General features: G+C 46.9%; 1 protein-coding gene across 1 annotated transcript in view; it reads right to left on the reverse strand.

The window, feature by feature from the left end:
* Positions 1 to 24,065, reverse strand: part of LOC142586223 (glutamate receptor ionotropic, kainate 2-like) — a 98,048-nt gene that overhangs the window by 9,943 nt on the left and 64,040 nt on the right. The window contains exons 7-11 of the mRNA XM_075697474.1: positions 23,063 to 23,227; positions 12,957 to 13,061; positions 8,743 to 8,856; positions 7,082 to 7,285; positions 5,539 to 6,062 (exon numbers count right to left, since the gene is read on the reverse strand). Coding sequence (XP_075553589.1) covers positions 5,539 to 6,062; positions 7,082 to 7,285; positions 8,743 to 8,856; positions 12,957 to 13,061; positions 23,063 to 23,227 — 1,112 coding nt within the window. The remainder of the gene's footprint in view (positions 1 to 5,538; positions 6,063 to 7,081; positions 7,286 to 8,742; positions 8,857 to 12,956; positions 13,062 to 23,062; positions 23,228 to 24,065) is intronic.

Genomic DNA, 24,065 nt, shown 5'->3' on the forward strand with positions numbered 1-24,065 from the left:
CAGAGAGTAGCTTTCCTTAGAGGAGATTTCGTGATTCCGCCTGAAATTTTGCCTAAAGACTGCGCTGAATCTTACAAGTTTCGCAATCACGTTATCGCACACAGCCTCGCGTGCCCGCGAATGTAATGTGGTTGGCGTCCAAAAGGATTAAGCGCACGAAATACGATTAACGACCAGGTAGTGCTCAATAAACAAAGTACACGTCACGCAGGAATGGTGTTACAGCGTGCAGACAAATGGCGTGCTCGGTGAACTGCGCAATACTTACCACGTTATGGCCCGCAACAACAACGATACAGAAAAGCAACGGCGCCAACATGCACTCCTAGCCACTCCGTAGACGCTTCTAAAACAAAAATGGCGCTGAAGCGCGAATGTAAACAAACGAAGCCGATGCGAGGGCTCACGTGATGCCATTAGGTTTACCGACTCGGCATCGGCCTCGGCGAGAACGCGCGAGGAGGAGGCGGCATTCTTCAAAGCGTGGCGCTACTTTACGAAGTTTAAGGGGTTCAGTGGTGACTAGAGTGTACTAGAATACGTACGGTTGAAGTGGGCCGAGCGGCTGGTGTGGCGCATGTTTTGCAGTGAGGCGCGCGACGACGAAAAATACTGTGGCGGCGCTGCGATCGAAGTGGATTGGGCCGCGTCAAGATCGCGCCGTTGGATACTGCTGGCGATACTTCTTAGAAGAGCTATTCGTGGTACTTGCGCGCTGGTATACGCGTTCAGGCCGCTCAAATGATGTTTATAATTGGATATGACATGTATCTACACGTTATAGGAAAGAAAGGCATCTGTTGATATAGGAATAGATGCGTTTATTTCTCTTTTTATTTCATTTTATTTATTTTTTAATGCCACTCGGTGATTGCCCGTGCATTGTGGCCGCATTGTCGGCTTTCATTGTACTATGTTATTGTACGGTTCCCTTTGGAGAACAAATATTTTGCGTGATTTTCAAGCAGCATGTACCCTTCGTGTGCATTTTTGCGCATATAGTTTTCCGTCAGTAGGTCTTGCGAAACGCAGACGGAAAAACATATGTAAACTCCCTTCTTGCCGCTTCAGACAAATGAAATACATCTGCCCCGTGTGGTGCCCTGTACTCAGGTTTACGGAAAGTATTATTATGGAAAAAAAAGATAGCTGCTCTCCCCCCCCCCCCCCCCGTGCACTATTCTATTCATGTCTCCATCTTCCTCGCGTAACAGAATGCGGAGTAATTGGTACAGGTTCTTGTATTGTGGTCGGACCTCGGATGCCGAAGACAGTCGTAGGTAGCCATTATATATGCTAATCTGGCCCGTAAGCCGCGTGAAATTTTTGTCGAGTCCATGCTTAACAAGAAAAATAAAAGCCGGTGCGGTAGCCTAATTAGTGGCTACATAATTGATATGGCGTTGGACTGCTAAACTCGAGCTCACGTACCAGTTGAAACCAAGTCGCAGAATTAGTTGGGAACGAAATGGAAAAACACTCGTGTACTTCTGTTTGGGTGCACGTTAAAGAACCCCAGGTGATGAGAACTGAACAGGGTGCTTCATAATAATATCGCCAGATGTAAAACACCAGAATTTCTTAAATTAAACAATACAAAGAAAAGAAAGTAACTGTCTCCTTCGGCTTTCTTGAGGGGTGTAAAAGAAATCATTTTCGAGTGTGATTTCTGAGAAAAAGCTTGTTGCGTTTATCTTATATTTCATGCCTAAATTTAATGCCATTTCCAACTGTACGTCCGCTCAGTTAAGCAGCTTCTGCATTATAAAGGGCTGCTTTCAGTGATCTGGTTCACTATCATGAGGGCAATAATGAAGCAATTAAAGGAACGGCATGCCACACATTCAAGTAGAGATATTTGTAGATCTGCTGTGTTCGTTGAAGGTAAGTGTGATACCACATTGGGCACCCAGTTTTAATGGCTTGCAGACATGGTGATGGTGTCAAAAAAATCTTTTCCTTGCCTGAATCAAGTTAGATTTACAGGTTGCCCCAAAACAGGGCATTTATGTTGAATGAAAGCTGCGAATTTGTTCAGTAGAACCGATTAGCACCCGTACGTTAGTTCTCTAAGGAATTAGTGCGCCTCTGCGGAACAGCCACAACTCTCCAGCAGCAAAATCATTCGGAATAAGAGTCCTCACTTGCATAGGCCTCTGTCCTCCGAGACTTCGAAAGTGCGATTATGCGTTACATTCGAACGGAAACGGCTATTCGATCATTTTTAATACTGAATTCTGAAGTCGAATACTGAATAGCAATCACTATTCGATTAGACTATGTATGTTCCTACTTCACTTCGCTTGCTCGCACGTTGAAGGAGATCGCCAGACAAGCCACGGAGATTACATCGTAAGGGCATCCCGGTCTGAGTCTGAGTGCATATGCAATATAATTTCCCTTACAGTGTCGTTCATATTAACGTCCAATAATAGCCTGTATTACTTCTCTCGGAAATCGATTGATTCACCTGGGGCTGGTGCAGCTTTTAAAAGAAACACGCTTATTCCGGGTGGAAGTTTTCACTTTTTCAATCAGTGCATTTAGAATATTTGATAATTTTTCTCTTAAATGTGTGTCTTTGATATTTATGTCTATATACCCTTAGCTTTTCCTAGAAGTACATTGGTCGTCTCCATCTCTTCGCTCCATGCTTCAGTAAACCCGGTTCATTTCACTATAATATTTTTTTCTCTAATCATTGTCTCTCATCAATATTCCACTAAAAGGAGGAGCGCGTAAAATGGCACAAAATCAATAAAATTTTGTTTCGTAGCTTCATGTTGCAGAGATTCACCTTCGCTGGCAAAAATTACATATTACTTTTAGAAAACATAGTTAAATATAGCAGTTCACCTGGCTAAAATTACAACTGATACTGGCCGACAAGAGTCATGGGCGCACCAAAGCAAATAAAACCATAAAAAATTTTACTGCCCAGACTTCCTGCGAGAAAACATTTGCAGGGCGCTTAAGCTTCGCCTTTAAGATTTGAACGCGATAGCATTCAAAGATCCCTGACTGCTTCTCACGCTTCCCTTCTAATGGAGCGTATGTAGCCGTAATGTTTACCAGGAAATGCTGGCCGCGAACGCTATGCACAGAGCAGGAGGGCTTTGTGGTTGAAACACGACCTCTTGCGTGGGCCGCGATGCGGCGGGGGCAAGCGCCAGCTGGAGGTAATGCAAGTAACCGGGCGCGCCGTATCGTGACCTCCGAGACACCCAGGCGCTAGCGTGCGCAAATTGCGGACGACGCGGTCGGTCCGTGAATTGTGGAAACGCTGGAAAAGTGGTTTATTTGAATTTTCGCGTAAAATAATTGTTCTCTCGCGTATTCAAATTACTACTAGAGAGCTATCATCTCTGCAGGTTGTGGGTATGTCGTAGTTTACAATTTTTCCACATATTTTAGCTTGACAAATTCAATTAGTTTAGTACATTCCTTGCACCACATGGATGGCCTGGGTATGGGTGGTGCAAAACATCTTATTGCTGGGAGGACGTCGGACGTTGACGCGGTATGTCCTGGGACACGGGTTCCACAAAGCTCTTGCGTCACAACTGGGTGTCCCGGCAACGAACGTGCGCTCGCCGGCAGACGACGCACTTGACGAGAGCAAAATGGAAGACGTCATGTTGTATAACCCAGGCGTCAACTATGTATACGTAATAAAAAGGTGGCAACGTAACTTTGCACTTGAAATGAAGCACCATTACAACAGAATACGCGCGCAATTCATCTCGGCACCCGAAGCGAAATTACGTCGAAAATGTCACGAAGCATGTCTCCACCCCAATCCACTTGGCTCGCAGCGCCCTCGCAATATTTTTACTCACGTGACGCCTCAGCGGGGGAGCGCCGTTCGTCCCACTCGAGGATTTCCTAGTACACTGTAGTAGCAGCTTTGCATACGCCATCACCACCATTTGCTGCCGTCGGTGAGTAAAACGGCGCCCGACAGATCCGAGCGAAGACAGAGTGGTGGATTCGCCACTGCCGCTACTTTTTGGTCAAGTGGCGTAGACTGTTCGGGCATCCTGGGACATAATATCGAAGTTGAATTTTCTGCTATTTGCAGTTTGTGCGAGTATCGCGAGCCAGCAAAACCAGAGCAGCACTACACGGTAACGAAACTGTTGAAATGCGAGAGCATGGCCGGCGGGGAATAGAGCGAAAACGAACCCTTTCGACAGCCGGTGTAGTAGTCGAGGGTAATTAAATTGAGTTCTTTTTTCGAAAAATCAAATACAAAAAAAAAGTACCATTTTATTTCGTCGCATAATAAGATATAATGACGTTTTTTGGCAACGAGTGGTAGAATGCTAGTGGGAGAATTTAACTGAGGAGTGCTTTTGTCATCGGGCAAGTACTTGAGTTTTCCGGGGGTGTCTCCAATCATGTCCTCCATTTGCCTCAATGTATCGATAATTAAGGCTTGGTTCACGATAGTATCGTCGCCTGAGAGATTCTCAAGCACTAATCAACCACTTATGCTTGACTTAATATTTGCGTTTAGTGTCCCCTACATGTTTATTACTTGTGTTAGAGACATTCTTTGACAACTGTCTTCGATAAATGTGCTAGGTATCTTCTAGTACTAGGCATACTAGGCATACATTTACTAGGCGTCTTCGATGCATATACTAGGCATGTGTCGAAGAAAGATGTCTGACTACGCATCAGTTTCCCTTTCATCAATAAAGCGTTTTTTCTTCTTGCTGTTATAAGTAGCTGGACAATACCTGAAAGAAAAGTCAGGAAGACGTCATGATTTTGTGCCTCATGTTGTGTTGTGCCGTCCATTCAAAAATTTTATAAAGAGTGCTCGACCATAGGCTGCCCTATAACCAACCATCTAGCAAAGTCGAATCACGGGTTTTTAATGCCACTCTGGCTGGATGGAACTCTCCCCGTTTCTCGAATCGTCAGGTATGAATTGCCGACACTTGCATGAAGTTTGAGCTACGACAAGGTCTCTCTAGCTGCGATGCAACATTTCTATGCCACTTGTGTGATTATAACTGGCATTTACAAATAGCTTCTGATTACTAATTGCGATCACAGACACACCTTTGTGCGGCAGCTGCAGGTGTGAGAATGTTATCGAACAATACGTTTTCATCTTTCTTCACTGTGACAACCAATGCCTTGTACTCGGCACCACGTTAGATGATCTGCATGCAATACCAGTCACCTTCACAATTAATTGGACTATGGCCACTCGCATCACACGCTCAGAAAGCGATACACGCCCTACTTCAGTTAGTGACTGTAACTTGGAGGCGCACATCCGGACGAAGACACACCTTCAGCGTTTTCGCTTCTTCTCTTTCGTCTCTTAACCCCTTTTTACAGCGTAAGGTAGCATACGGGACGCGCATCTGCTTGACCTCCTTGCCTTTCCTTCGGTTTTATTTTGCTATCTTATACGCAAGAGCAATAAGTTAGATTACGAAACGAACAAACACCGCGTTCAGCTGTAAGTAAAAGCATGGATATAAGTTGTAAAAAAGAAATGAACGTTTCTCGACTGACCTTGGCGAATTATTGCACCCCTGTCGCATGATGGCGCTTATTGTGAACCACAAGCTGTTTAGCAGGGTAAAGTCACTTTTCATCGTTTGTAGAGAGCTGCCTCCCTTGCCATCACGGAATGTCCTCTCTTCTTGGGGTTCTGGAGAATCCGTTACTTCCTGTCCCTTGATGATGTCGAGCCCAGCATGGCCACTGTCCGTTCTGGTGTACCAGTTGCCGCCACTGCGCTCTACGCTGTTTCGGCAGCAGCAGCTAGAACACCGCGATACCGCGCGACTTGCGGTCCTCTCCGCACTCTGAGCACGCGCAACGCAGCACAGCACGACACTGACAACTATGCACGCCGCTGCCACGCACAGCCACACATCCGATGAGAGCGGAGACAGGAAGAATAGAAGCGAACGTTTCTGTTCCGTCTTCTTATAGAGTATGCTGACGCCCAAGGTCATGAACGGCGTAGTAAAGTCAACGGCCTGCTCGCGCTCTGATGTGATGGTCAGATCGCCGACCGCCAGGTCAGCCTCCTAGAATGAAAGCGCAGGCAAGAGAACATTCACGCAGGCACTGTATATTGTAGAACTTCACGCGGAGTCTAGAAGCAGCAGGAACAAGGTATGTCATGTCACTTCCTTCAAAAAGAAAGCACTGGGAATTCATAACACTGAGGCAGTAAAATGCAGCGGCATTTTTTTTTCAAACACTCAAAAGTATCGTCTGCATAACAATCCATGCAAGCGTTTTCACGTCGGAGAGTTCTCATTGCTGACAAAATTTGTCATTAGAATGAAAAATGAAAAACTGCCAATAAAATATCGAAGAGGCAACACGAGAACCTTTCATAAAATTTTCTTTGTGTACGAAATAATCGAAGTCACCAACTACAGCTGACCAGAATATCCCTCATACAAGCCAGCGCAAAAGGTTCGGATTTCACAATTCCTCCTACGTTTAAATTTTGTGGTTTATTCTGCACGTCGCACTTGTTTTTGCATATCGCGCAAAGTTTGTTCAATAAAATGGACGCCGACTTTTAAGTGTCCTTACGTGATTTTAATGCACGCCATCCACCTTAATCTACTTTAATTCATCCTAATCCACTTTATTCCCCTTCATTCACTTCAGCCTTATTCACTTTACTTTAACTCTGCTATTTTTACAGGAACCTCCCTGAGAAATGTGACGTCTATCCGAATATATTCTGCGCCGTCGGCCATTTTTTGTACTATCGATTGATCACGCCGGATCTTCTGCCTCATGGGACATACAAGGCATTTGCAAGAAAGGCAACCTGTAACTGGTGGAACCTTCTGAACCGTCGAGGACATTCTTTCCGAGTCTCTACGAAAATCTGCGCCGACTAGCAGGCAGCTTCTCCTAAACCGGAATGCAAATTTCTGGTACCACATTTATACTTTAGAACAAGCATTATTTAAGTTATCTCGACACGGCTTCTTAACGTCGATACGTTTGTGTCCTTAAGCGGTATGACGTAATGACGCACATTCCAATCGCAACTTTGGTTATGTTTTGTCACACAACTTACCTTGTCGACGAGTTCGCGCATCATGCCGTTCCACTGGCCTTCGGAGTCCAGGGCTCCGTAAGCAGCATCCCTGACAAGCCTGAGCTGGTAGCGGAAGCCCAGAAGGACGGATATTTCTCGGAGCAAGTCCACGCAGAATCCTTCGAAGCGGTCGTTTCCTTCAAGCTTGTGCGCAGATTTCTTGAGCATGACGTAAGGTGCATTCTGCGGGAGCATTGAGCAGTAAACACGTGAAAGCTGTACTAGTTTGTAGTACATGGTCTGCAAATAAGGTACAAAAGAAATGAAAAGAAAAAAAATAATTAAACATTGCGCCGTGATATTTTGAGAGAGAATACGTAATGGTCTAGATAGAAGCATCGATGTTTCTGCGGAGATGAGTTTGCTTTTTCTCGCCACAAAGACCAGTCACAATATTTTATTTTCCTGGTCTGGCTGTTTTTAGTGTTGTTCTATTGTTTCTTATTGTTAGTACCAGTGCCAAAATGGGTTGCGTCATTGAGGTCATGAAACAGCCCAGTCCCGCTCAAAAGTATGAATAATATTTGGGGTTTTACGTGCCAAAAGCACTTTCTGATTATGAGGCACGCCGTAGTGGAGGACTCCGGAAATTTTGACCACCTGGGGTTCTTTAACGTGCACCTAAATCTAAGCACACGGGTGTTTTCGCATTTCGCCCCCATCGAAATGCGGCCGCCGTGGCCGGGATTCGATCCCGCGACCTCGTGCTCAGCAGCCCAACACCATAGCCACTGAGCAACCACGGCGGGTAAAAGCATGAATCCTTTGATAGGCTGATGAAACATTGCAGTTATATGTTTTGTGCTTGAAAATAAAGAATAAGGATAACCGTTGAAATATTGTCTACACAGTTTTTTTTTTGTTTTTGTTTTCAGTAACTTCGAACGCATGAGATCTTGCATCTCTTACACAATAAAGTTTTGTAAGGAAGTGCGTCTCGAATGATTTCTGATGCTTGGTTTTCGAATTAGGGCTAAGAAACATTTCTATTCATACTTAAACATTTCATTTCACGCAGTACAACAATTATTCTGCACAGCCTATTTTGCTTTTCCCTTTGTGACCCGGGAGCACTGAATTAACGAGAATAGCCGACGGAATTCCTCTCCTCGGTAGCATGCGGGCCCTTCTACGCTGATCCCATACAGAGCGCGCAGTGAGGCTCACCCCTCCTTCTGCCCGTGGTATTATATTTCTTATGACAATCACCCACCCCCCCCCCTCCCGAACTTTCACCCTTACTGTGACTCTGTGTCCGACCCTACCTGCAATTGGCGGGCCTAGTCAAGCTGCGAAAACACAGCTTTTATCCAATTATTCCCACTACAATACTGCGTTTCATTACGATCTAAGGCCGTAAAAAAATCAAGAGAAATCAAACATCAAACATTCCTGTTTGTTTCCTGCCACACGCAAAGTGCCAAGCAGCTTACGCTGTTTAATTCCGCTGTTTGAGTCTGATTGCCTAATTGTCCAGGTTATATCAGTGCCGGCTGGTTCCATAACATTTGATAAGTGATCAGGCAATACATCATGCAGAACATCACTTCACAAATCAGTATACAACTATGACAATCCATAATTAGTAATTCGAGAGCACAACTGGCCTTGACTATTAAAACGTAATAGTACCCGCTCACCAATATTGTCGTAATTCTCAAGGTCTTGTTCTTCAATACATTGAGTATTTCTTCTTGGAACATCTTTTCTGCGTGAGTGATGTTGAGCCCAGACGATGCACTCCAGGTTCCGACCTAATGATATATATATATAAGGAAAATACAGATCACGCTGTACAAATTAACAATGACGAGAATTCGTTAAAAGGACGTCTTGTTGGGCGAGTTGGTCACAATTCATCTTGGGTAATAGGCGCGAAAACACACATGACACAAGGAAGGAGACGGGACAGAGCGCGACCGTTGATGAAGTGCTCCGAAGATGTCGTGTACGAAATCTCCCTCTCATGCGGCCGCTCCTACATAGGGCAAACTGGGCGCAGCTTTAACGACCGCATTAGGGAACATGAAAGAAATGTAGAACAAGATAAAGAAGGGCCAAACATTCCCAAGTACATTAAGTCCTGCCCCTCACGATCCTGTGAGCCATGTTTTGCAGGGGCGCGAATTCTGGCAAAAAGTAAAGATCAAAAAGCTCGGGAAGTAATAGAAGCTTTCTTTATCGGAAAGAAAGGAAGCATGTGCGTCAGCGACCTGTCAATATCTTTATATATGGCTGAAAAGAAATATTTAACCACTTCGCTTCCATATCAATCATGATGTGATTGTGGTCCTTACGTCTAAGACGGGTATATAAGTGTGTGGTGTGCCTCAAAATAAAAGCAGTTGTAAGTGGCGCTCTGTCCCGTCTCCTTCCTTGTGTCGTGTGTGTTTTCGCGCCTAGTACCAAAGACGAGAATTCCTACTTCATCTGTGCATCTAAAGCAAGTAAAATTTTGTTTATTCGACAAAAATAAAAACATGCAAATGTATTCCTTGTTAGCGTGAAAACATAGAGGAGCTTTTTTTTTTACCTGCCCAATCACCACGCTGCACAATGTCGAAATGAATTGATAACGCCAGAGAATGCGCCACTAAGTAACAGAACGGAACACAAGACAAAATTTGTTCTTTGCGTTGCAACCATAGGAAACTCACTATGAAGCTTAAATTCAAGAAGGGTTATCTAGCCGTTTTTCTATCGTTTTCGAAAGCATCAGTCTGAAATGAAAGTTTTAAAGTTATTTGACAAGTAAATTGAAGCAATGAAATCAAGCGACGCTTACTAAACTGGATTTTTAGGAGACAATTATGCTTATTCCTCAGGGCAGAAATGGCGGATGGCGATGCAGGGAAAGTTCATCAATTTTTTTACTGAAAAGTGCGCGATCCTAAAATTGCACTTAAAGAAGCACGCTCTATGTCAGAGCGCCATCAGTGCGAAAATTATGCGATCAAAACCTTTCACAACCGCTTAAAATAAAAGACTCAGTGTATATTGAAAACATGGCAGCAATTTGCTAATATATAGGTATAACGCGTAATCCAGAATCAGAGCTTTCTGTGGCAAGCATGAGTCGTTTATACTCATAATGAAGCACTTAAGTTCACAGCAAAGAGTATCAACTGTCACTAACCCCGACAGCCTTATGATCATATATATATGTTACCGTGTGATAGAAGCTCCATCAAAAGAATAGTATTCTTCGCAAGGAGCTATTGACAACTCTGTACATAAAAAATGGCGCAAGACTTTTACATTTTCTCCTTTTTTTTTTAAGGAAGGAGACTGAATATTTTTACAGGCCGGTAGGCCGAATTAGGACGACAAGACGGGGCACAACGGGCCCGTCCCTATTTGTCAAATTGTGGGCCCTTGATGGAGATATCAACAGAAGATTGCGGCTTGTTACACTGTACACATCGTTCCCATGGCCTTTCTTTTGTATACGATATCAAAATCTGGGTGTGTACATTGCTTCAAGATTGAGGAAATGTACGAACCCGTTTTATCTGATGGTTTTAATAGGCGCCTAATAAGAATTGTAAATATACAGGTGGGTCCACTGTTAGGGGGAACACGGGACCGCGTGGCTTGTGCTCCAGGCAGCGCCGTGTACATCATGAAGCAGCGAAAATCAAACGCGTATGCGAAACGATACAGCGGCGGCTCATGCAGCCTGTCGTGTGCTACCGAACCAGTCCCTCGCTTTTCTCGCACGAGGCCGCCATGCCGTATAAGCACCTGTGCAGAGCGCCCAACCTACAATAACGCCGAAGCGTACAATAGCCCTCCGCCCTTTTAAAGTAAGTATTTTCAACTTACGCATTGTGTCTTGCAGTATGGTTTCGCTTATAGTCTAGCTAGCAGCCCGTGAGTAATGGTTTATCAATGACAGACCATAAGTATATTGATGTTTCGGTACATTTTAAAGAGTGCGGTATCTTGCAGAAGTGGTTGGCCATGTTAGAGCGTAATCCCATATTGTATACCTACAAGCAGTACATACACGCAAATAAAGACACTTCAAGTCAAAGCATCCAGCAAGCAAGCGACCTACCCACACTGTCGCGTCCAAGAGAATTGACGCACACTTTGGTGCTACTTTCAGAGTTTCTTTGGCGCACAGCTCCTGGGCGCCCCTTCCTGCAGCGAACGTTGTTAGCCAGCGCTCGTATTGTGTCGTTCTACCTCGGTGTCTTCTGCAGTTCTCGCGAGGATTAATAAGGATATAAGCAAACGTGGAGCACATTGAGACACTGAGACTGATGCTTTGAAATTTTCATTAGAGTGCAGATCTTAAGCGCATGTTTCTGCGTTGAGCGTCGGCGTGCCTCGGCATCGGCGTCGTCGGCGTAATTGGGTGAACGAGCAGAGCGAGGGATGAAAGAGCTAACGCAGAGCGCAGTGAGGCGTGAATAGCGAAGAGAACGTGAGGAGAAAAGCAAAGGAGGCTACTTCAGCGAACGCATGAGGCGGAAAGTGGAGGAGGCGTGTACGGCGAAAGCGCAAGAATAAAAGCTTAGTGTCGCTCAAGACACGTTTCGCAATGACGATGGCTACGAAATGGTGCAAGAGTAGCGCGGGTCGTCTGTACGGTAACAAAGCGCTGCATAAACGTCGGTCTGTCTGCGGCGGCTGCTGCGAATCGCCTCTGCGCGTCATCCACGCGCTGCCTCTCGCAATCTGCAAATTAGCGAGGCAGTCGCGCCACCTTTGGCTCAATGCAACGTGCCCCACCTCACAGATCGTCCGCGCGAGCCAGTATATCGCGAATTGGAAACACGAGTAAAGCTGCGCTCAGATTTCGCATTAAGGAGTATCGTAATCGTCGGTCAATTAATTTTGTTTTCAATCAGCGGTGGCTTTCGAAATAAGACCGGTGCGCTTCAGTAAAGCAACAAAGTCACGATCGCGCGCTTGTAATGGAAAGCGGTAAAGGAAACGTGGTTGATTTTGCCTACTATTGACATATAAGCTTGACGTAGAAGTTAAGGGATAAGAAAAGAGCAGATTGGTTGAGGGAGCAAACGCGAGGGAATGATATCTTAGTTGAAATCAAGAAAAATAATTGGGCATGGGCAGGACTTGCAATGATGAGGGAAGATAATCGATGGTTTTTGAGGGTTACGGACTGGATTCCAAGGGAAGGGAAGCGTAGCAGGGGGCGACAGAAAGTTAGGTGGGCGGATGATATTAAGAAGTTTGCAGGGACAACATGGCCACAATTAGTACATGACCGGGATAGTTGGAAAAGTATGGGAGAGGCCTTTGCCCTGCAGTGGGCGTAACCAGGATGATGATGATGATGATGACGTAGAAGCTTAATGTCACATAATCGCATGAGCGCATGCAGGCACGCATACACACACACGCACATCCTCACACACCCTCACACGCACACAACAAATACACAATCAAACAATGCAGCTTATTTTTGCCTACATGTCCTAGTGGTGCATATAACTGCCAGAAAAATCACGGTATTGGTAAGATGAAGCAACGTGCCCCATGCTTTTCAGTCTTGCGACATTATTCCTCTAGTAAAGCAGGCAACATCTATGTACTCGTATACAAGCGGAATATTGCGCCGATACCACCATAAAAATCGCACTCATTCTTGCGCTTAGCTTACATTTACACTTAGCTTGCGCTCGAGCGGCCTGTCGCACGGGCTTCTTTTACGGGCTTCTTTCATTCGCGGGTTTCTTTCACGCTCGGAAAAGCTTCTTTCACACTCGGAAAATCGCGGCATACTTGTATTCAATTGCGACAAAGACAACCCGTCCCGGTCGGTGGCGTACACTGTCTAAAATCAGCCATGTTAGTCTTCAAAGATGGGCATCAAACTTACCGACGTCAGCCCCACACGCTTCAGCTGCACCACGTGAAGGGACAGGTTTCTTCGGTGGCCCGTACCATCGAGCCAAACGGGTCCAGTTAAGCCCGAAAAGCGTGCCTGTTGCGAAATTGAAAATGATAGCGAAATCAAGAACCTCTGTTGGCCTCCTTTTAAGTTGGCGGATGCATACGGTTAACAGTCTCTCACGCGGTAGGAACCGATAAGCCAAATTTCATTATGGCCATACTGGCCTAAGACGGAAACAAGGGCGCTTACTGCATACATCTCACGTGGAAGCTCCCACGAAATGTTTTCCCTATGTATTATGGGGCTACGAATTTCCATTGAACTTTCACATTTGCATGCTGTACTTAACATAAAAGCTGTTTCATGTCATCAATGTCCTCATATTACCGCTGATGGGCATTAATGTATACAGATCGCTTTGCCTAATCAGCTGTGCGAGGCGCTTAAAATATGCCGGTTAGTGAACATTTCCTCTGAAAAACAGGCAGCATAAAATTAACCGAATTGCTCCACTCCGCAAGCGTTTCTATGCCATCGGAGTACTCGTGAGCGCACGCACTACCTTGTGTTGCTTCCCCAAACGCCGCTGTAGCTTGAGATAACATCGTTAGTTGGTTCCGCGTACACGCCATCGTTAATTGCTCGTGCGACTTAGGCGCGGAGGAAAAGTTACGGGCTGCTTATTAGGGCGCCTGTGTAGGATTATCTCCACTCGCTGTCTCTGTTGATCCTGCTTAATATGCTGGTCGGTGAATGCGATTCTCCGCCGCGTCAAAACAAACTTTGATCATGTATTGTAATGGAAATCAGTTTGGTTATCGGGTTACCGGCTGTCCCGGCGCCCGCTTAGTGTAATGATCAATTTGGAGCTCGTTCACACTGCCGGGAAATTAGCGTGGTGTCCTTACACTCACGAAATTCAATTGTGCGTTATCGCTGAACCGGACAGAGCCTGCTGATTTTACAGAGCTGTCTGTTATCCAGTGTTGTGTTCTAGCGCGGCTATCTAGTGTTCTGTTTATATTATGCACCCTGCTGGGGGCTTCCCACACTGAGCTACAGAACCACCTGAAGGCTGTGAAAGCACGTTGAACGTATGCTTTATGTGTATTGTTTCCTTTTTCACCTGTTTCTTTTTTTGTTTTGCGGAAGCGCCTTAATTGTTCGCCAAATCCAATTTCGTTAAAGAAGGTGTGGAAGCAAAGAAAAGCAGCCAAATCGATGTACTATCAGTGCTTTAACTACAGAGAATTGTTAGTCGTGTGATAAACAAGTGCAATTGCAAAAAAATTTCTTCTTGGGTGCTAACTGCAGTTTTTCTTTCCGCAGTTTCAACCCATTCCTTGCATGAATGACGACAAGCTGTGTAAGTGTATTATAAGGTAAGCGTAATGTGTAAGCTGTCTCTGCACTGTAAAATACATTGCTTCTACTTTTTTTACTGAGGTCTGTGCCATGTATATAAAATAAGCTAGTTCACTTTGCCACCGTGTTCGGAGCCTCACTCCGGCTTCAGTGAATTTCATCAGTCACAATAAACTGGTGATTGGAGCGTAGCCAGCAGGATAGAGAAGCCTATACATAGTCTTTGAGAACCATACAGTAAGTTTGCTGCGCAAATCTTCCACGGAAGTACAAAGACATAAATTCTGACATCTCCCGTAAGAAGCGATTTGGTAACGCTGCAGCCTTTGGATAGGTGACGACTATGATTAAAAAAAATGTGGGTCTCTAAAACATGCAACAAATCGCTGCACCCAGAAAAGCTCCATAATTATGTTAATGATGAATACCAAAAAGCTACAATATCATAGCGATTCTTTTCATCTGTTGTTTCATATTTTTGATGGTATTGGTACCTTTTTTTAAATAAGAGAGATTCTTTTTTAGATATTTACTAGTACTGTCATGCCTCATGTCTCTCTGACGTGTGCGTTCGGGTGCGCGAGTGTTGTGTTCGGAATGTTTCACCTAGACCTTAATGGGAAGCATGCACGAACATTCATATTTTGCGAACACGATTGTTGTGCGAAACTTCATAGGATAGGATGGGAATAAACTTTATTTGTCCAACGGTTGTTGATGTTGGTGCCCGGGGCTAGGCTGCCAGAGTTCCATCGCCCGAGGAAAATCTTTCGAGATCCTCGGCAACGGCCCTGGCCCGCTGGACGGCCCACTCCTGGTCTTCGGGTGCCTCGCTGAGGAGGGCGGCTTGCCATCTCTCAGCGAGGCGCCCCGCTTCAGAGGGTTCTGCTGTTGTATTCCCCCTTCCTCTTTGTCCTTGTTCCACGTGGCGTCGGCATTCCCAAAGCACATGGGCCATATCGGCCCGTTCGTGCTCGCACCACGGGCAGCCGGGCGACGGGTGCAGCGCGGGCCACAGGCGGTGCAGGTGGTAGGGGTTGGTGAAAGTGCCCGTCTGCAACCGTCTCAGGTCGACCGCCTGGGACCTGTCTAGGCGCCCGTGGGGTTGTGGATATTTTCTACGTTCTTTCCTGTAGTGGCCAAGCACCTCCCGGTACGTTGCCGGAAACTCCTTGACAGCGCAGTCGGCGTCCTCGTGATCCCCAGCTCCGTCCGCCGCGATTTGTGTTGTATTGGTAACAATAGCGGCCGCGCCAGACGGGGTGGCAGCCGCCGTCGCCGTCACTCCTCCGCTGGGGTCCCGCACAACAACGGCAGCGGCTGCCCTCTGGGTGACCGCGTCGCGGCGGGTAAGCTGCCTCGCGACGAGGTGGGCTCGCTCGTTGTGGTTGGGTGGAGTGTCGTTGCGTCTTCGGCCGTTAGCATTGTTGGTGTCATTATTGTCGTGGCTGTTGTTGGTACTGCCAAGCTCCCCGACGTGCGCGGGGAACCACTTGAGGGACTTGTTTGTAATCGTGCCGGATCCGAAGTCCCCGGCCCGGGCGTTGAGCATGCGTGCCACATCCGCGGACACCCAACCTTTGGTGTAATTCCGAATCGCTGATTTGGAGTCGCTGATGATCAGGTTATCCTCCGCACCTCCGTGGAGTACCGCGAGGGCTATGGCCATCTCTTCCGCTGCTTCGGCCGACGGCAGCCTCGCTGATGCCGTGACTCGGATCGTTCCCTTTGTATCTACGACTGCCATGGAGAAGGCGGGCGCCGCCGCCGTCGGCCGGCCGTGTCGATGTTGCCCTTGTTGCTGCTGCCGTTTTTGTCGTAGTAGCAGTAGTGGTGGTGGTGCTGGTAACTGCGGTTCGTCTCGCACATTCCCTTGTTGCGGCGGTGGTGGTCGACGTTCCTCGTCGCCATCAGAGTCACCGACTGGCCGCGGGTACCTGGCTGCATCGACGAAGAGAACGCCTTCTTGTCTTCCATGCTTCTCGAGAATTGCTACCGCCCTGCGTATACGTCTTTGCACGTCATGCAGCGGGTGCATATTCTTCGGCATGTTTTCCGTCTGTATGGCGTCCCTAACTTCCGGTAGCAGTGATTCTTTCAGTCCACGCGCCTCGTGATATCGAATCCCGAGCAAGTCTAGTATTCGTCTTCCCGTTACGGTGCTCGACAGCCTCTCCAGCTGCGCGATTCTCTGCGCCTCGGCGATCTCCTCGAGCGTGTTGTGTACGCCCAACTCGAGGAGCCTGTGGGTTGGCGTGTACTGGGGCACTCCCAGGGCGGTCTTGAACGCCCTGCGGATCGCCACGTTCAGCTTGTCGGTTTCGCTCCTGTTCCAGTCGGCGTATGCGGCGACGTACGCTATGTGGCTCAGCGCGTATGCCTGTATCAGCCTCGTTACGTTGTGTTCCTTCATTCCCTTCCTCTTGTTCGCGACCCGCCGCACGAGGTGTGTGGCGGCGGCCACTTTCTTCTGCAGTCGGGCAACCAGCTCGCGGTTGGCACCGTTCTCTTCCAGCCACAGGCCGAGCACTCGCAACTTGGACACCGTCGGTATTCGGGTCCCCTCTCTCGTCGTGACGCGGACGCCCAAGCGACGAGCGTCCAGCACGGCCTGCGGAAGGGGCCCTTTCTTGCGCGGCCTGTGGAGCAGGATCTCCGACTTGTCGGTTGAGCAGACGAGTCCCGTGTCTTCGAGGCGCCGCTCCACCTCCCGTACAGCCCGCTGCAGTCGGTCTTCCATTTCTCCGACGCTCGTGTTCTCCGTGGTCCGCACCGTCACGTCATCTGCGTATATCGTATGATTGATGCCCTCTATCGCGTCAAGACGCTCCGGCAGGCCGATCATGACGAGGTTGAAAAGCATGGGGGAAAGTACGGAGCCCTGCGGCGTTCCCGCACCACCCATGCGGACCGTTCGTGGTGGGGCCCCGTCGATCTTGACTGTCGCCTCGCGCCCATTCAGGAAGCTGCTTGTGCACGTGAATGTTTCTGTGCCTTTTCTGAACTGTCCTTTCTGTTTTAAAAATTATAAGCAAAACTACCCCTGACAGAAGAGTAGACGGAGCCAAACATATGCACCAACCTCTCACTAAATACAGTTACCAAAAACATCGGCGGATCCCACGCATGGTGGGAGTCCATGTAAGCGAAGCTTTGTCCTGTTTGATTTGCTTGACGATAATTAGCGGTGATGTTGGCTTCAAATGTGTAATTTCTTCAGCGTTTAGTCCAATACAACACTGGTGAGCTGATGTAACATTTTACCTTGCGTTGACCTCTGGAGTTTGTCTGCGTGGTCGTCAGAATGCACAGGGACACGTGTTTCCTTGAGGCGTTCATACGCATCATTGTTTATAATGTCTGTGAGAGCGTTGAACATTAATTAGCATTCCTTCATATGGCACATCGCATCGTGGCAAAAGCGTTAAACACTTATTTATGGGACTGTGGGCAATGCCATTATTACAGTTGTATGCAAACATTCGCGGCATGCACCGCTTTTCGCTGCGTAGCGAAGATGATCCTTCTTCGCGGGACACTTTTTCCGGGCCTGGATATTGTTATGACACGAGGTAGCGTTTGGGCTAGCAATCCGCCCAGCCTATTGACCAGTACAGCCGGTAGTGGGAATGAAGGAAACGGAGTGTATTTTGCATTATTTACACTGACTCCAGATAAGGAAAGCCGCTCTATGCAGGAGCACATTAAATGTCCGAGTTCATATCAGGACACGTCAGCACAAGCACACTGCACGAAAAGTCTCCGCTTTTATTACTGTCGTCTTCACTAGACAACTAAACTAGGGAACCTGATGACTGCACCGCTGCCAATCACAATCGCCGAATCGGTGTCAATATCCCGCCCATAATATCGCACTGTTTCGCCAAACTGCGTCTCAGTATTTGTACCTTTGCCGCCGCACTTTTAGCAACCTCGGAAACCAAGGTCAAAGCCGTTCCCGCGGTACCATTCGACGTTGGCCCTATTCATCAGTTAGATCAGGTTGTCTGGTCCATGTAGAAGGGTCTTTTGTTAACCTGTCAATAGTCGGCGTCAACGCTGCGTTGACTTCTGGATAGGCGCAGATGAATGGGTGGGTTTGTCGCGTGGTAAACGTCTAATTATCGCCCTTGGCCATGTTGAGACGCCAGCTCCAAGTGCTCTCTTCAGGCTATGGACGGCTGTAATGTTTACACTGTCACAGCGCTCCATAGACCACGCGACCTCCACAGCCCAGCGCTTCCATTTTTGTCGCATAGGACAGAAAGCACAACATGTACCATAAGCACAAACTGTGGGATGCGGCGGTGCTGGCCGGGATGCGCGGAGGCGAGTGCCATCTGGTGGTGTCGCAGGAAACCTGGTGGCACGTGCGGCAAGACCATCACAGCGGCAGCGCCAGAAAAGTCGGGATACGAGGCAAAGAAAGCTTCGTTTTAGTACGAACTCACAGCACGGTTACAAGCGCGTAAAAGGAATGTTTAGGCCGTAGTTGTGATGCGGGCTTGGCGCTTTCGTTACCCCCTTCGGGCTAGACGAATCAACTGGCGTTTGAAGGTCCTGCCTCGTACATCACATGTCAGTATAAAGGATGCATCTTTAACTTGCCTGTTTAAACTCCTATGCTCCTCTCCGATGCTCGAGTGCTCGCCGGCTTTCTCTGCATAGACTGCTGCGCCAGTCTATGCTGTATGACATTGAGTATGCTGTATGAGAACGACGGCATGGCGACAATGATATGACCACTTTGAAATGATGACAATGGTATCACGAAGACAGCGTGATGACGATGGTATGAATAAAATGAGATGACGGATATACGCCAACTATGGCGAGACGACGACTGTATGACGGCAGCTGAATGAAGATGGCGGCGTGAGATGGCGTGACAACCACGGCACAAGGACAAAGGGGATGACGAAAAGTGTATGACGACGACTGCATGATGTCGAAAGCTTGGTGAAGACGGCATGACGAGACTCGAATAAAGAGTACATGACATCGGTACACAGTTCTGAATTTATGATGATGGCATAGCGAGCATAGCGTCACGAAGACGGCATGAGCGCATGGGATGGCGATGATGACGCGACGACGACTGTATAACGAAGATGACTTGACGACGGCATCATGTGGAGGATGGTGTGACGACGAGAGCATGATGAAAATTGAGTGATGAAGCTGTAATGACGATGACAGAATGACCATAAGGGCATCACGGCGAAGATATGACAAGAAATGCATGACAACGACTTCAATACAACGACGAAACGATGAAGGTATTCACAATTTAATGACGACAGTACGATTCCGTTGGAATGAAAATGACGGAATGACGTCGATGAAAGCAAGATAGGTGAATTTGGTGGGTTTTACAAGCCGTGTTCACGGAGGGCAACAACATCTGGTGCTGGTACGGGGAATCAGTCAACTAAGCTTTACCATCGTAGTTATCAAACTGTCACCTTTCAATGGTGGAAGCGGATGTATCCTCGCATGCGCTTCAACGAATGGAAGCACCTTCAGGCGCGCAGCAAAGCTCTGTGCCTGCGAACGGCACCAACTCGGTTAAAGGAAGCAAGGACCTAAGAAAACCTTAAGGTTTAAACTTGTTGTTATTGTTAGAGCCGTGTAATAATGAAGAAAACGTTCCATAACTCCTTATTGACAAAGATCCGTATATTATATCGATTCGAGAGAGGTACTGCCATGGCAAGATTTATTTCTTTCCTCTGCTGATACATGTACCAGCTGTGATGTCGCTATGAGCATTTTCTAGATGGCCAAAGAATTAAACATTGCCTGTATCACTTTGCCCTACATTTCCACTCGATAGCGCATGCACAATGCTTTCGTATTAAATTACAATTCATCACTTAAATGCATGCTACTCTTCTGGCGTTGCGCTTTCCATCCACTTGCTTTCATGGTCAAGCAGCCTGGCAACACGGCTTACCCTGAGCGGATCACATTGCATGGTAAGCTCAGCAAAATTTTCTCGGCGTATAGTTTTGTCAGAGTAGCGCGTCTATTCCTACTGAAAAACACAAAACGCTCAGTCTACTGAACCTCATAGCGTTCCGCAATGACATAGTGATTGCGCGTTAATGTGCTAGGATATCAGAATGCCTTCTAGCGAATACACACAAGTTGCAATGTCGTCGTTCGCGAGACTCGTCAGGTCACAGATGTGTGGCACCAACATCCACTTTTTCATTGAAGAACCACTCCTGTCACCAGCCTTGGTTGCTCTGACAAAGAATAAGGTCCTCCAAGAACACTAATTACGAGGCTCCTGCGAGGGTCAGGAAATATGTACATATTTTGAAGAAACGTTTCTTCTAAAGCATCCGCCTCTTACTTGATGCCGGTATCTGCGTGGCTAAGAGTTCAATATCGGAGGCTAGCAGCGGCACGTACCGGTGTCGTGCAAGGCAACATACGCGTAGGCAGCTGAGATTGGAACCCCCCTCCCGCCCCCCCCCCCCCAACAAAAAAAAAACAAAAACAAAAAGGCGCCTACAGAGTATGCGACGTGTCGTCGCGTCATATACCGTCGTGGAAAGTACAAAGGTCCACTGAGACAAGCAAGTCATTTCTGCAGATTACGCCGGCCTGATAGGTGACAGGAGAAAAGTTCCTATGCACGTAGACCGATATCGAGTTTGCGTGTTCAAAAAATATATGACAGAAAAGTTGGTGCGCTTGCGACCGCCGAGGACAGCCCAAAGGCTGGAATAGTTATTTCGCTACTAGAGTAAATGCGCACTGAACGCTTGAAATAGTGAGGAAACGCTGTGACAGGGTTGTAAATGTGCCTAAGTTCGTATAGAAAAGATAACGCCTCAGTGTGCATTTCACGATTTCAAATGCACAGCGGCCTGAATTGGTCGCAAAGAAACCGACGAGAGATTCCGAGGGACAGAAGCACAAGTCTTTCAAAGGCGCACGAACCCCCCTGCAGCACTGATATCAGCAGTATTTAGGTGATTGCGAAAATGCATAGGCACTGATCTGTGCGACTGTCAGTATCGTAAGCATCGCTGCAAGCGGAGAAAATACCTAGCGTATAGGTCATGTTTTCATGCGCTCTTTCATTATTGGTTCCAATGAGAATGCAAGGGGTGTAAAAAGATGGAATCTAACCTTTTAAAGGGACACTAAAGGTTAATAATAAGTCAACGTGTGTTTACTTGTGTATTTTCCTTTCATCAGTATTCTTTTGTAAAAGTGTTCACTTGTGTTTACCGCTGTATAATCCAATGCATTTTCTGTGCCTTTTCTCAACTCACTCCTGCTATAGCGAAAATTGCGCTGCAGTATGTATGTATAAATAAATAGATAAATAAATAGATAAATAAATAAATAAATAAATGAAACGTGGACTGTTGAAATACCATCCCTCAAACTTCGAAGCGCTTGTTTCGTGCGAAGAAAATACTTATTTTAAGAGAAAATGCATTCTGAAGCGTCCGCGTATCTCTAGCGCAGTTCAAATCGCCCGCCCTCCAATGGAGTGGGGACGTCATTGTCTCATAGTGGTGTGTTACGCCGTCGGTGAGTAAAACGGCGCCAGCAGACTGCGCGAAACGCAAACGCGCGGCCAGAAACAGAGCCAAGACAGAGCCAACAGCAGCGCGAAAGCAGAACCATGGTGGCTAGCAAAAGGGAAAGCGCGCGACGATACGCTGGTTCTTTATTTGTGCCAGCGGCGGCCTGCTTTGAAAGGCACTCCACACTACTTCAGTAAGTCGGCGTTGAACTCGTAGTCCTCTGGACGAAAGTGCAGCGAGAACACTACGTGATTTTTCGGCTCTTTGCCAGCGCGCTGTGGCAAAGGTACGGGACATAACCACTTCGAACGGAGAGGTCCACTCGTTGGCACACAGTGATAAGTAACGTTGGATTTGCCGCTGCAACTGCTCTTGGCCGAGTTCCGCGAACCATTCGCGCAGCACATGACATCACATGGACTCGGCATTCTCGCTGCTTGTTCCAACTGCAAGTTTCGCGAGCCAGTAGGACCACCGCAGCATGACGCGATAACGAAACAACTGAAACTCCAAAGCGCGCGCGGTGCAGTCGAGCGCGCAGAGTCGAGCGAAAACGAAACCTTTCGATCACTCATACTACTCAAGGGTAACATCAAAATGTCATTTTTTTTTTCTTAGAATCTAATAGAAGTAGGCAAGTAGCATTTTCTGCCGTCTTATAATCTAATGAAATTATCCTTATAACACGAGTTGTTGAATACTTGTACCGGAAGTACCGGAATGTCGCTGAGGAGGCTCAAATCGTGTCATGCAGTTACTTCAATTTCTCCGTTACTAAAGCTCTGATCGCGATTATATTGACACCTTAGACGTTCTAGAGCATTGCTTTATCACTTTAACTTGACTTCATAGTAACCTTTAGTATCCCTTTAAAGACCGAAAACATCCTTTTAGCACCCTTAAGTCTGTTAAAATATCTACCAAGCACATCTTGGAGCATGGGATCGTTATGGCATCATATTAAGCGTATTTTATCCCTGCCTAATCTAGAAATCTAAATAAAGTTGGTGCACCGCATTTCAATGCCACATCACAAATTCTTGGATCAACAGGTTCTCCGACGGGTGGCCTTACAGACAAGTCGGCACCGCTGTTATCTTCTTCAGTGAGCACGGCTACATTGGCTAATAGCCACTGTTGTTGACAGCCGCGTTGGGGCCGCTTGTAGCTTACCTTCTTGACAGCATCGACGAGCGAGTCGGACGGCGCCCAGTTGCCCGGCGCGGAGTTGGCACGGCAGCTCACTCTGGGTGGCGTTTCCAGTGTACCGGCCTTCGCTAGGCTCTGGATGGCTCGCACGAGTATGTTCAGCGCGTCTTGAGTGAGAGCCGCGTCTGTCTGGACGAAAACACGGGGTTTACGAAGTAGTGCACCGGTGACGAAGCGCCTCTAGCATGCGTGCACTTGCCATTTGCAATTGGTTTACCACCTGAATGTTTCGAGTATCTGGTCGTCCATCATTTGCTTCTAACCTATAGATATAGCGCTGGCTCAGCGGCTGTTTCATGCCATTACGATGAACGCCAATGGAAAAAGCGCCAATGTACTACGCTTTCAAAACCCGCCTAACGAAACTATCCACATAAACATTGAACCCGCCAAAAGAATGTCTTAAGTATGCATTGTGTTGTTCTCCAACATTTCACTTCTAAAATTTGGGTCTTCTCAATTTCATGAATGATAAAAGCAGTCAGTACTAATTCTTTATCGCCTATGTACGCCGATACCCTAAAATCTCACTGTTTTTTTTTCTTGAGATCATTATCTATCTATCTATGGATCAATATCTATCTAAGCGTATACAGGGTGTTTCAGCGAACACTTTCGAAAATCTTTAAAGGTTTCCGGTGGCATATATTGCAATTCTGGTTCATGAGCTGGTCTACTGGAAGCGGCGGACAATACTTGCACAAAAAATTGAGATCTAAAATTGAATAATTAATTAAAACTCACTAATTAAGGTTTTAACTAACGCGCTAATTAACTAGTTAATTTGTTAACAAAACGTCGTTTTATGCACTGAAGCACACAAGTAACTGGAACACCAATGCATTTTTCCGCAAAATTCGCGAATTAATATTTCGAAACTGGTGTCCTCCTGAGAATTCGTTCCATGTGGATCCGCCTTGCGAACTCCGCTGCTAGAATTTGTAAATCGCAATATTGTTCATAAGGT

This window comes from Dermacentor variabilis, chromosome 6, assembly GCF_050947875.1.
Source record: "Dermacentor variabilis isolate Ectoservices chromosome 6, ASM5094787v1, whole genome shotgun sequence".
In the NCBI taxonomy this organism is placed as follows: Eukaryota; Metazoa; Arthropoda; class Arachnida; order Ixodida; family Ixodidae; genus Dermacentor; species Dermacentor variabilis.